This window comes from Brassica oleracea, chromosome C5 (genome assembly GCF_000695525.1).
Source record: "Brassica oleracea var. oleracea cultivar TO1000 chromosome C5, BOL, whole genome shotgun sequence".
Lineage (NCBI taxonomy): Eukaryota > Viridiplantae > Streptophyta > Magnoliopsida > Brassicales > Brassicaceae > Brassica > Brassica oleracea.
The window spans coordinates 6,512,378-6,524,907 of record NC_027752.1 but is presented as its reverse complement, the minus strand read 5'-3'; the positions used below and the strand labels follow the sequence as shown (position 1 = coordinate 6,524,907).

Here is a 12,530-nt window from a genome sequence, read left to right as displayed (position 1 = left end):
CTCGGAATCTAGATGAAGCTCCATGTTTGTAACCCATGCCGTGTAGTTTGTCCCAGTTACTTCCAATGCCGGAAACCGAAGTTTTACACAAATAAAAATGGCACATAAAAACAAAAGTGCGCGAATCATCTTTCTTGAAATGAAAAATCGGAGGAGAGCGATTTGAAATTTTTGAGAGAAGATGAAATGTTTTGGATGATGAAATGGAGTGAAAATGAGTTGTATTTATAGATGAAAATCACTGTTCATGACCGTTGGAGAAAGGGGAAAATTTTTGAAAAATTTTCTTTGTGACCGTTGGTGTTAAATCGAGTGCACCAAAAATCAGTCTGAAAATATCGTATTAAACAGTCAATCAAATCTATAAAAAATCATAAAAGTAAAAAAATCATGGCAATGAAATATTTATGTTATGACAACAAATCATGCGACGGCTCAGCCGATCAATGCAGATTAATAAATAAATTATACGGCGGCTCGGCCCACCAATTAATAATAAACAGAATATAAGACGGCTCGATCGACCAATAAATAATAAACAGGATATAAGGCGGCTCGGCCGACCAATAAATAAATTAAATTACTAGTAAATAATATAGGAGGTATTCCGGCCATTATAACATGATATAAATAATAGTAGAGACGGTATACCGACCATTATAACAGGGTATAAATGATACAAATAAATTTTAAGAGCTCCAATGGGAAGAATCCCCATTGAAAGTGCTCTAAGATCATGATTAATGAGAGGTTTTTAGGGTGAGGTTCTTACCGGAATATAAGAAACTGTGTCTTAACTTTTAACTAATAAGGTATTTAAGAGCCGGTTCTTAACTTTTTTAGTTAAAAGTTAAGAGACGGTTTCTTATATTCTGCTAAGAACCTCACCCTAAGAACCTTCTATTAATCATGTTCTGAGTAGCTTTCTTCTTGTTGCTCACATTTTAAAAAAAATAACAATTTAATTATTTAGACAAAAATAATTAAAATACTGTTATTTTACTTTTTCAGATACCCAAATAAAGTTTCAACCATTAAAGGTTGCTCTAAGAAAGCAGAGGGAATGCACCAGGAGTTATGACAGCAGAAGTCGATATTGAGATGACTATATCTTACAGGAGATTCTCCATAGCAGAGGAAAGACGAGCTAGCTCTTAGAGATTCCGTTTCAGTGTATTTTGTTCCAGGTTTAGCAGCGCTTTTCTAATGTGACTAAAACCTCTGACATTTTAGGCCTGACCTTTGCCTCGGGGTTTAAGCACAGCAAAGCGAGAGTAGCAACTGTGTAAGCTCCCTTTTGTGGATATTGCCCGCCTAGTTTCGTGTCCATTATGCTAAAAAGCTTCCGCTTATTGCCAAGGTGCGGTTTAGCCCAGTCCACAAGACTACATCTGACTCCATTATTTGAATAGTCCATGGCATGTCGTCCTGATATTAGTTCAAGTAGGACCACGCCGAAACTGTACACATCACTCTTTGCCGTCAGTTCACCTGTAGATGATGAAAATGAGATTTCAGATAGTGATAGAAAACTAGAGATTTGGGTTCGTGGTTTAGTCTAGTTTACTAGTTTAGTACCATGTAAACTGAGTTTACAGAACAAACCTGTGGCGATATATTCAGGAGCTGCATATCCATGAACACCCATGAAAACTGTAGCTACATGTGTATCATAATCTCGAGTAGGACCTGCATTAGCCAGACCGATATACGAAAGCTTGGCATTGTAGTCCTGCATTCAGACACAATCTCAAACTGTTAAGAGTGAAAGAGAACCAATCCCAAAAAAAGTGGTTGAATAGAGAGTCTGGTCTAATTACAGCGTCGAGTAGAATCTTAGCAGATCTGAAGTCTCTATATATGACTTGCGACTTTGCTTCATGAAGAAAAGTAAGCCCTTTAGCTGCACCTACTGCCACTTTCATCCTTATTTCCCATGTAAGTGCCTGCGGACCACCTGCAAGAAACCATTGACCCGAATCATATTGAACAGTCCATATGCTTCAGAACAAACTAAATATTTGTTATATTACACAAAAATATACGTCTAAAAAGATGGCCCTCCAAGCTTCCTCTAGGCATGAACTCATGTACAAGAAGCAGGTTTTCGCCTTCGGTGCAGTATCCAATTAGTAATACAAGATTTGGATGACTAAGTTGACCAAGATTGTTTACTTCAGTCTGAAAATAAATAAAAAATCTCAACGTCAGCAAGCAAAAAAGACACATTAATCAATCAGGGAAAGGGAGAATATGAACCGGGGCTTACTTACCAACCAATCTTTACGACCTTGAAAATCGTCAGGCTTAAGATTCTTAATAGCAACAGCGATACCTGAACCAGGTCGTTAAGCAGTGAGAGTTGTTTCATCAATCCATCCTTTGAATACACAACCAAAATCTCCTTCTCCTAGTAGACTATCAGGACGAAAGTTCTTAGTTGCGTTCTTTAGTTCGTTGAAAGAGAAAGCCTTTAGATTTGGAGATGAAAGTATCTCTCCTTCTGTCCTATGGTGCGTTGGTAATGATCCTAAACTACTGATCCCTGAAGGAACTGTGGAATGGGTTGTGTTGCTGGAAATTCGAGTTATATCCGGTTGCGTCATGCTCACGCCAGTACATCCTAGGACAGGAGACTTGTGGAAATTCGAGCTATATCCGGTTGCGTCATGCTCACGCCAGTACATCCTAGGACAGGAGACTTGTGGAAATTCGAGCTATATCCGGTTGCGTCATGCTCACGCCAGTACATCCACAGGAAGGGACGGTGGTGGACAAAAAGTCGTGTTCCCATCTCATTTTTCCTTTTGTAGCAGTCAGATTTAATTAGAACAATCAAACGTTCAAAATTTTGCATGCGAATGACTTCTCGAGTAAATATTCCGGAGATGAATTTGTGTAGAGTTTGTGACTTTTAAGAATTCATTGTTATTGCTTCTTGGATTTCAAAAATCTTAATAGAATACATTATTATTGGTTTAAGAATTTTCAAAATCCATTCAAATCTTTTGTTATTCAAAAAGTTTAGTTATTATTGATTCTCTAATTCTAATTAAATCTAGTGTTATTGGGAGATGAATTCTATTCATTTTTACTCATAAGACTCAACTTATAAAATATCATATGTATCCATGTGATTTTCAAAAATTTTGTGATAAAAATACGAAGGGAGGGTTATTGGAAGATGAATTTGTGTAGAGTTTGTGAATTTTAAGAATCCATTGTTATTGCTTCTTGGATTTCAAAAATCTTAATAGAATCCATTATTATTGGTTTAAGAATTTTCAAAATCCATTCAAATCTTTTGTTATTCAAAAAGTTTAGTTATTATTGATTCTCTAATTCTAATTAAATCTAGTGTTATTGGGAGATGAATTCTATTCATTTTTACTCATAAGACTCAACTTTCAAAATATCATATGTATCCATGTGATTTTCAAAATTCTTGTGATAAAAATACTAAAAACAAAATAATTATTCTTTCCAAATATCTATTGCACCTTAAATTCAAATTATATGTTCAAAACTATAATTCATTACATTTATATACTTTTACATTTTTTAAAATATTATATTTTTAATATAAATAATAATAATTACATTTACAAATCTTAATAATATTAAAATATTTTTTAAAAAAATAGTTTTAAAAAACATTTTCGAATTTCAAAAAGAAAATTTGAAAAAATACTTTTTTAAATAGAAAAATTATAAAAATGTTCGAATTAGAAAAAAAAATATATAAAAACAACTTTTTATTTTTTATTTTTTATTACTTATACATCTATACCGTAAGGGGTAAAATAGTTTTTTACATTTTTAATGAAACTTCGTTTGGTCATTTTTTTTTTTAATGCTCTTTTTGTGACAAAATTTTTTAAAATGGATATTTAAGAAAATTGTTCAATTTTGTATATATCAGTATTTTTTTTTTTAATTTGAAAGCAAAAAGTAAATAATCATGCTATATGATTTAGAAAATATTTTACAAAAAATGATAAAAAAGAGGTAATACAAATTCATGAAAATCTATATCAATTTAAAAAAGTTATGATCAAATTTCATAAGTCAATGTATATAAATTTTCACAATCCACATAACTTTTTAAAATCTATCTAACTCTCAAAATTCACAAACTCTACGCAAATTCATCTCCCAATATCCTAAGAAAAAGCATTCATAGCTTTTTTACCATTTGTTTTCGTTTTAATTAGAAAGTTTATATTCACAATTGTGACGTGAGGGACAGATGGTTTCCATTGCTCACGTTATACAATTATGTAAATATATAACTTATTGGTCTGAATACTTTGATATACAATTATGTAAATAACCTTTTAAATTATTATATTACTCCATTGCGAATGTTAGGGAATGAGAACAAGTGACTTGTATCGAGTAAATTACTCAAGAGAAGGAAGCTTATACGTACTATACATGTGTAAAATGAGTAACAATCACTCGTTTCACTCTTCAAATCAGAAATGGTTCTCTCAAAGGATTGTTAGTAATGTTTATCACATATAACTTAATTCGTATTCTCCTCCTCCTCTATGAGTTCATGACTTCGATGTTCATTGATTTTATTAGCATTCATAGTATACAGAAATCAAAATACTCAAGAACTTAATTTGAGTAACATGGTTAAATATTGTTTACATATAAATATATATATATCAATTAATAGTTACACCAGTATGGTTTTACAAAAAAAAAAAAACATGTTTTTACTGCATGGAGTTTTCATTAGGCATGGGTACTAGCTAACTGCGTGATGTTTTTTGGGTAGAGAAACACGTCACGTAGTTCAAGCTTATATCGCAGATATGGAATACAAGTGTGTGACCTGAGTAACCAGGCACGTCAGTTTATCCATCCAATGACATAATCACACGTGGAAGATCTACGTGTTTCTCCCGCCACCGATACTAATAAGTAAATAACTTCCGGTTTTCACTTCAGGATTGATCTCAAATTAAACCGAAACTCGAATCGTCGCCGGAGTATAACCGGAGAATAAAAAAAAAAACAATGGAAGCTCACGGTTCCGGTCTCCGGCGAGTTCTGTTGTTGTCATTCTGCGTCGCCGGGATCTGGGCTGCGTACATTTACCAAGGCGTTCTTCAGGAAACCTTGTAAGTAATTTCTCAAATTCGAATCGATCACGGTGGTGATGCGTTTCTGTGATTGGATTTGGAACTTGTTCTTTGATCCGAAGGACCCAACTTTTATGGTTTGTGTGATTTAGGTCGACGAAGAAGTTTGGTGAAGATGGGAAGAGATTCGAGCACCTTGCGTTTCTGAACTTGGCTCAGAATGTAGTTTGCTTGGTTTGGTCTTATATAAGTGAGTTTTAACGAAATGCTTTTACTTTTGTTGTGTACATTAGATTTGTATAGCTAAAAGAATTGGATGATGGAGCTGAAGTATTTGTGTTTAATATGAGCAGTGATTAAGCTCTGGTCCATTGGAGGTAGTGGTGGAGCTCCATGGTGGACGTACTGGAGTGCTGGCATTACTAATACTATTGGTCCTGCCATGGGCATTGAAGCTTTGAAGTATATCAGCTACCCTGCTCAGGTTACTTTATGCCTCTTTAGGTTGATAATCCAGCTCCAACGGATTTGGTTTTATATGGTATTTGATGGGGATCTTGCTTTGCTGCAGGTTCTGGCAAAATCTTCTAAAATGATTCCAGGTGAGGTGTCTATGTAGAGCGTCAAGAGAAGACCATAGCTGTTAGAATCAAGATTTCTCTGTATATCTTATATGTGGTTTTTTTTTTCTTTCATGTAGTTATGCTTATGGGTTCCTTAGTTTATGGCATAAGATACACTTTGCCTGAGTATCTTTGCACCTTTCTCGTTGCGGGAGGAGTCTCCATGTTCGCCCTTCTTAAGGTAAGCAGCTCTATAATCAGGAACATTAGTTAGGAGTTGTCTTAGGAGCATACTAAGCTGTCTTTGAATGGCTTTAGACAAGCTCCAAGACCATCAGCAAGCTAGCACATCCAAATGCTCCCCTTGGTTACGGACTTTGCTTCTTGAACCTCGCCTTTGACGGATTCACAAACGCCACCCAGGATTCCATTACCGCAAGGTATGATTCCTGACATGGATATAGGTACCCATCAATGTAAACATCACACGTACATGGATACAGGTACCCCAAAACCAACGCATGGGACATAATGATGGGAATGAATTCGTGGGGAACAATATACAACCTGGTCTACATGTTTGGATTGCCACGCGGGAGCGGATTCGAAGCTGTGCAGTTCTGCAAGCAACACCCTGAGGCAGCATGGGACATTCTCATGTACTGTCTATGCGGTGCAGTGGGACAGAACTTCATCTTCTTGACAATTAGCAGATTCGGGTCTCTAGCTAACACGACCATTACCACAACCAGGAAGTTTGTAAGCATCGTGGTATCCTCTGTTCTTAGCGGGAATCCATTATCCTCAAAACAATGGGGATGTGTGTCAATGGTGTTTGGTGGTTTGTCTTACCAAATTTACCTGAAATGGAGGAAGCTGCAGAGAGTGCAGAAGAAGAAAAAGACTTGATGCAAAATCTAGAATTTTCTTCAGAATTTTATTTTTGGTTTGAGAACTTTTTACTTAAATATATAACACAAAAGAGTTAGTCACACTAGCAATATGTAAACCAGTGCATTAGAAGAAACTTATATATATGTCAATCCAAAATCAAAGCATGATTCCACTCATTATATATGTTTTTTATATATGTCTTTACAATAAGTTTTTAACATTCTGTTCTCCTCTTACACAGCTGTGAGAGAACAACAACAGAGACAAACAGGTAACACTCTGAAAGACTTCTTTTATATCATATGTTGATAAGAGATTATGTACAGAGATGAAGAAGAAAACAAATCAAGAAATCACGGCAAATTGCTCAGATGATGTATCTGAGTATATGCCCTTAAGAGACAAACCAAAGAATTTTGTTTTTCTTAGGACAAACTGGTGCCTTTCCTTTGTGGATATGGCTTCCTTATGTTGAGTAAGAGAAGAAATCTGAAGAATCTGAGTATATGGCAGATTCTTGAGAGCTTTCTTTGTTGGGGGTTAGAAATGTTAACCGTTAACATTCTAGGAACCAACAAAGAATTATATAAAACCGTTGGAGGAAGGAATGCAGATCATGGCATGCCCGCTTCACAAAAAACTTCCAGGCCGATATGGCTGCAGATACCTAAAGCAAAAGTGAGAAAGAAAAAACTACGTCTTCATAGAGACAAAACCGCGGTTTTAGGGATGATGATGGATCAGAGAGATGGTTGGTTGGTTGGTTCTACAAGCTATGTAGAAGGACTCTTTTGCAAGGGGGTGGTTGTGAAGGATTAGCACTTGGACATGGAGATGAGGACTCAATCCCAAGTGTTTTTAGCAGGAAGCTCCTCTCCTGCAAAAGCAATCAGTCTTTTAAGACTCAAATGTGTGATCAAAGCCTAAGTACTCTGTGGTGTGAAGCTTCTTACACTTTCAGAGAACTGTGGACTTGGGATGCCATCTGCTAGAGATCTGAACAATGGTGTGACCTGAATAGGGGAGCTGAAGTTTTCTTCATCGCCCGAGATGGGCTTATTCTCATCAGGATTTTTCAGGACATCACACGTTGAGGGAAACTCCTCTCCACTTTCCTTATGTTCTGTCTGAGGAGGATCAGGCAATGATGGTTGTGTTTTGTCACCAGACTGGTCCAGCATGATGGTTGATCCTGAACTATTCTCAGAGCTAGCTGGAGAGTCGTGGAGATCAGGTTGCCTAAACAAACATCAAAATTAAAAAGGTTATATACAATCAAAACCTTTATGATGAACATAAACATGAAAAAGCTATATTCACCTCCAAGATGGGTCATTGTCTTCATAACTACTCCTCAAATCCCCTATAAGGTCCCTAAACTCCTCCAGTTGAAAATCAATGTCAGGGAATCCATATCTCAACAAATCATTTTCCTTGCCTTTGTTCAGGAAATCCTGAAGGACCTAAACATATATAACAAGAGCTCAGAACATTTAGCTATTTTCATATTTGTTAAGAAGTTGTGGTTTCTTGGTTTTACCTTCCAAGCATTCTCCATGCTTTGTTCTGTGTTGTCTGCATTAACTTTCTGCGCCAAGGAGCTTAAGAGTTCAGCTTGTTGCATCAAAGCTGTGACTTTAGGATCATCTTTCTTAAGAAACATCCCTTCACCATCACTCTCCTTCACATTGCTTGTTTGATACTGTTCTTCCAAGCTATCAATACCAGTGGCATTGTGCGCCAATACCGAGAATGGAGACCTTGCCTGCTGATTCAGACAAGGCTCAACGTTTCCGTAATTATTCATCTCTGTAAGCTCTAGAATGTGACTTCTTCTGTATAAGAGTAGCCAACAAGAACCATGAATGTGTGACTGAAAACTTATGTTTATTAGATCAAAAGGAAACAAACTTACCTTGTTCTCTTGGCAATAGGGGCTTCATTATCGGCTTTTTGAGGTGTACTAATACCGTCTAAGAACAACATTCTCTTGTTGTTTGAGTTGGCCATAGCTTCATGTTTGGCTCTCTTCTTACAAAGTGTTGTAAACCTGTTCTTGACAGCATTATCCGTTCTACAAACACACAGAAGTACATAACATTAAATGAATCACTCTGTGTCTTATTATGATGACTTCAAGCACCATTAGAGCGGTTATTCTACCTGCCTGAAACCACCTTTGCTATCTCAGTCCATCTATTCCCAAACACTCTTTGTGCCTAAAAAAAACAAACACAAGAGCATCAAGATCATATATAAAAAAAACAAACACCAAATCTGGAATATTATCCATGTAAAAAATGAAGTTTGTAAGTGAACCCTACCTCACACAAAAGTATATCTTCTTCAGGAGACCAGCCTCCTCTCTTGAAATCGGAGTTTAAGTATGTATACCATCTGCAAAACAAAAGATCCATAGCCGTATTTAAATAAGTAAAAAAAAAAACTTTTGTGTTTCTAAAGAAGTTAAGCAGATTATTATCTTTTTTTTTTTATAATAAAAAAGAAGTTAAGCAGATTATAATCTTTTTCACCAACCTTCTTCTGCATTGTCTTGTGCTTTTATCCTTAAACTTTGATGCTATGATCGCCCAACTAATATCATTACAAACACAATGGAAGCAGCATATGGCCTTAATTGGACTGCAAAAATTCAATGAAAAAATGTTGTTTTCATCAGAAAATAAAGTGTTGACGGGTTTGTTTGTTTGGAAGCTGCATAGAAAATTCAGCACCAGCCTAGAGATAAACGTGGACCGAACTCAGTTAACGAACGAGACCAACCAAACCTCTACCTACAAAGTCCATTTCTAAAACGTGACCTTTTAGCTGCAACAACAACCACTTCTCCTCACTCTCAAAAAAAAAAAAAAAAAAAAACAATAACAACAACCCAACATTCTTTTTTAGAATCTCTCTTTTTAAAAACCAAAACTTTCTCAGGGAAAAAAACAGAGGAGTCAAGTGAATAAAAGAGAAACTCTCACTTTTCAGTTCCATGAAGAGTAATCTGGTCTCTTAGTATAACATCCTCCTGCAACTCCAGAAACCCATTTCAGAAAACAGAGAGATTCAGGACAGACATGTATGTATATATGTATTCATCACACACCTCTGGTGTCCAAGTAACAATATGACGTTCCTTCTTCTTTGAATCTTCGTTATTAATATTCTTCTTCTTTTTCTTCTTCGTATCTTCCATTTTTCTTCTTCTCTTTCTCTCTGTAAGTTTAGTGTTTTCTTCGACGCTCCGTTGCCTTTTTATAAAAATCCAAGTCCTTCTTCCAATCACACACCCACAAAGACTTTTTCCTTAGAAAAATAAAAAAAATAAAAAAAAGAAAAAAACAAAACCTAATGAAAGACAAACTCTGAAAAGGAACTCACTCAAAGACTCTCTACTATATATCTGCTTTATTTATTATTCTCCACTGGTGAATCTGTGACTAAACTCCTCTGATGCGAAATGTTTTACAGAGATGGAGCTACGTTAAAAAGGAAAATGGGTTCTTCCTATATATATATAAGAAAACAAAAATCCCAAGACATGGGTTTGTTTAAAAAAGATTTTTTTTCTTCTTTTGAAGTCATTCACGGTCCATGAACACATGGGTTTTACGTTTTATCAAATTCAAAATGCTAGTAAAAACAAAATATAATAAATTAAAAGAAGTCTTGGTTTTAAGATATTTAAAGAAAAGACTTAAAATAAAAATGAAAACCAACGGATGGGTGAGTAAGTGCGCGGGTATGAAGGGAAGTTTGAAAAAAAACGAACGCTGAAACCCATGACCTTGTTCTCCATTACTGCCACCCCCTCTTCACCATTTGTGATTCCTTGTCCCACTTTTGATTACACTATTTGTTTAATTTTCTTAAAAATATTTAAATTTGTAGGCAGCTATGCATTTTCTGAAGTACTAAGTATAAAATAAAGAAACACTAGCTAGCCACTATGTTACGGTAGTAGTGTCTAGAGTTTTGTGGAGAACATGATTGCTTTTATGGGTTTTCCTACATTGAATTATGATGTTATGTGGTTCAATATGATTGTTTTTAAATCATATGTGTAAACAAGATTATGCATACCAGGAAGGACATTATTTGTTTTAATAAAAGTATGTTAACGTTCTGTAAAAGGAAAAATGGGATGTATGATAACGTTTTAGTTTCAAGTACGATTCTATGGAAAGTAATCTTTAAGTTGTTTGAAGGCCTTTACTCTAATGCTTTCTCGTAATTTCATCAAAAAAATATGTTTATTTTACATTTTTTATTTATAAAAATTAGATTCCAGTTAGTAGAAGAAAAAGCTTTTGACAATAGAAATTAGTCAAGTTGATAGTAACACGAAATGCTATATATACAGAGTATACATTTTGAGTTTAAGCTGTGAAAACTATGAGTATGGGTTTGGGGAAAAGAGACAATAACATGTAAAAAAAAGAAAATATTTTGGATTTGGAAAAGAAATATAAATCATGATCGAGATTGGCAACACGTCGTTGGTGTTTTGTTAAAAAAGGGTACATGACAACTTACGTGACTCAACGGCCATTATTCATTTGGATCGATTCTTATAATTTCAAAATTTTAAAATTTCAGAATTAATTTCTGTCTAATCTCAATGCATAAAAAGTCATGTAGAATGAGCTGTTTCAATTTAATTTAGACCCCAAACAGAAGCGCCCACCAGTCACGACGAATGCAATTAATTTTGGTAACTACTTGCTACTCTGTAGTCTTTGGTCATTTAGTGTGTGTGTGTGTGTGTGTATAATTGAAATAAATAAATATAATTCAAATGATTATTCTTTCAAGTCACCACTTTCTCCTGGATTTATCATTATATATCTATCTACTCTTTCGTTAATTGCTCAAAAAAAAAAAAATCTACTCTTTCGAGAAAATAGATTAATTTATTTTAATAGAAATAGATCAGTTATAATATAATGAGCATACTAGGTGTCTTCTTGTACCATGTGAAGTAAAATTTAAAATATTTTTTAACAGATAAATATAAATTATATTTTAAAATAAAATCTTATTAATATTGTAAATTTTCTTTTTCGTATCAATATTTTAATATAAATTTGATTTAATAAACATAAAAATTATATTTAAGAATATGCATGTATATATTTGAAATTATAATATTAGATAGATTTTTATATCTATTTATTTGAAGTAAATATATTAAATAATTTTGTAAAAGTTGCATAATTACCAAAAATTAAAATTAAACAATATTTATAAAATTTGTAGATATATAAGAAAGTAATAATTTTACGATTAAATTTTCTAAAAAAATTGCATACATTTTTGAAAATTTTAGTAATAAAATTGTATAATTTAAAAATATATAATTATATTATATTTCGAAATTTATAATGCCATATTTGAATATATTTATTTTAATGATGATTTATGAGGTATTCTCATATTATAAAAAAGTTTCCAAAAATATAAATTGACATTAAATGTAATATATGAGTTATTACCATATTTTAAAAAATTTACCAAAAATATAAATTAACATTAAATGCAATTGTCCATGTCATATTAAGCTATAAGACATGTCATCCATTTCAATAGTCATGTCATATTTTTTTTGTGAAATTGATTGTAGAAAAGACATGTGGCAAAATCACTTCGTAAATATAGCCGCGGGGATTCTTAATTTTATTAGTATACAATAATAGTATAAAGGAAATCGATTATCACAGTTTCCCTAACTGTTCCAGTAGTACTTTAACGAAGATGATCTCTTCCAGTATTTTTTCGAAAAATCATTTGTTGACAGAAAACAGTATATTTAATGATTTATGAACTGTCGATATTTAATTGGAAAATGAAGGCCAAGCAACACCGTCGGCGCGTGGTGCCTTGGATTTGAGTCAGACAGCGAAGCATTTCTGACATATCACATTTTATGAACAGTGGCTGTAAGAAAAAATGTATATATTTTTCTTACTGT

The 12,530-nt window shown here is 33.9% G+C and overlaps 2 protein-coding genes and 1 pseudogene across 2 annotated transcripts; 1 reads left to right on the top strand and 2 right to left on the bottom strand.

Annotated features, from left to right (window-relative positions):
* Positions 1 to 999: 999 nt before the first annotated feature.
* Positions 1,000 to 2,687, bottom strand: LOC106344372 (annotated as a pseudogene).
* A 2,288-nt stretch (positions 2,688 to 4,975) lies between these two features.
* On the top strand, positions 4,976 to 6,722 carry LOC106295663 (UDP-galactose/UDP-glucose transporter 3). Its single transcript, XM_013731631.1, has 7 exons — positions 4,976 to 5,135; positions 5,249 to 5,346; positions 5,450 to 5,580; positions 5,668 to 5,698; positions 5,797 to 5,900; positions 5,978 to 6,099; positions 6,163 to 6,722. Exons 1-7 carry the CDS (start codon positions 5,032 to 5,034, stop codon positions 6,566 to 6,568), a joined length of 996 nt encoding a protein of 331 aa, XP_013587085.1. The 5' UTR covers positions 4,976 to 5,031; the 3' UTR covers positions 6,569 to 6,722.
* Positions 6,723 to 6,825: 103 nt separating this feature from the next.
* Positions 6,826 to 9,959, bottom strand: LOC106295662 (myb-related protein B). Its single transcript, XM_013731629.1, has 11 exons — positions 9,941 to 9,959; positions 9,666 to 9,865; positions 9,541 to 9,587; positions 9,092 to 9,148; positions 8,878 to 8,950; positions 8,717 to 8,772; positions 8,469 to 8,627; positions 8,094 to 8,388; positions 7,874 to 8,016; positions 7,507 to 7,792; positions 6,826 to 7,430 (listed from the first exon to the last, which is right to left on the bottom strand). The coding sequence occupies exons 2-11, from the start codon at positions 9,753 to 9,755 to the stop codon at positions 7,320 to 7,322; spliced, it is 1,317 nt and encodes a 438-aa protein (XP_013587083.1). The 5' UTR covers positions 9,756 to 9,865; positions 9,941 to 9,959; the 3' UTR covers positions 6,826 to 7,319.
* Between the last annotated feature and the right edge of the window lie 2,571 nt (positions 9,960 to 12,530).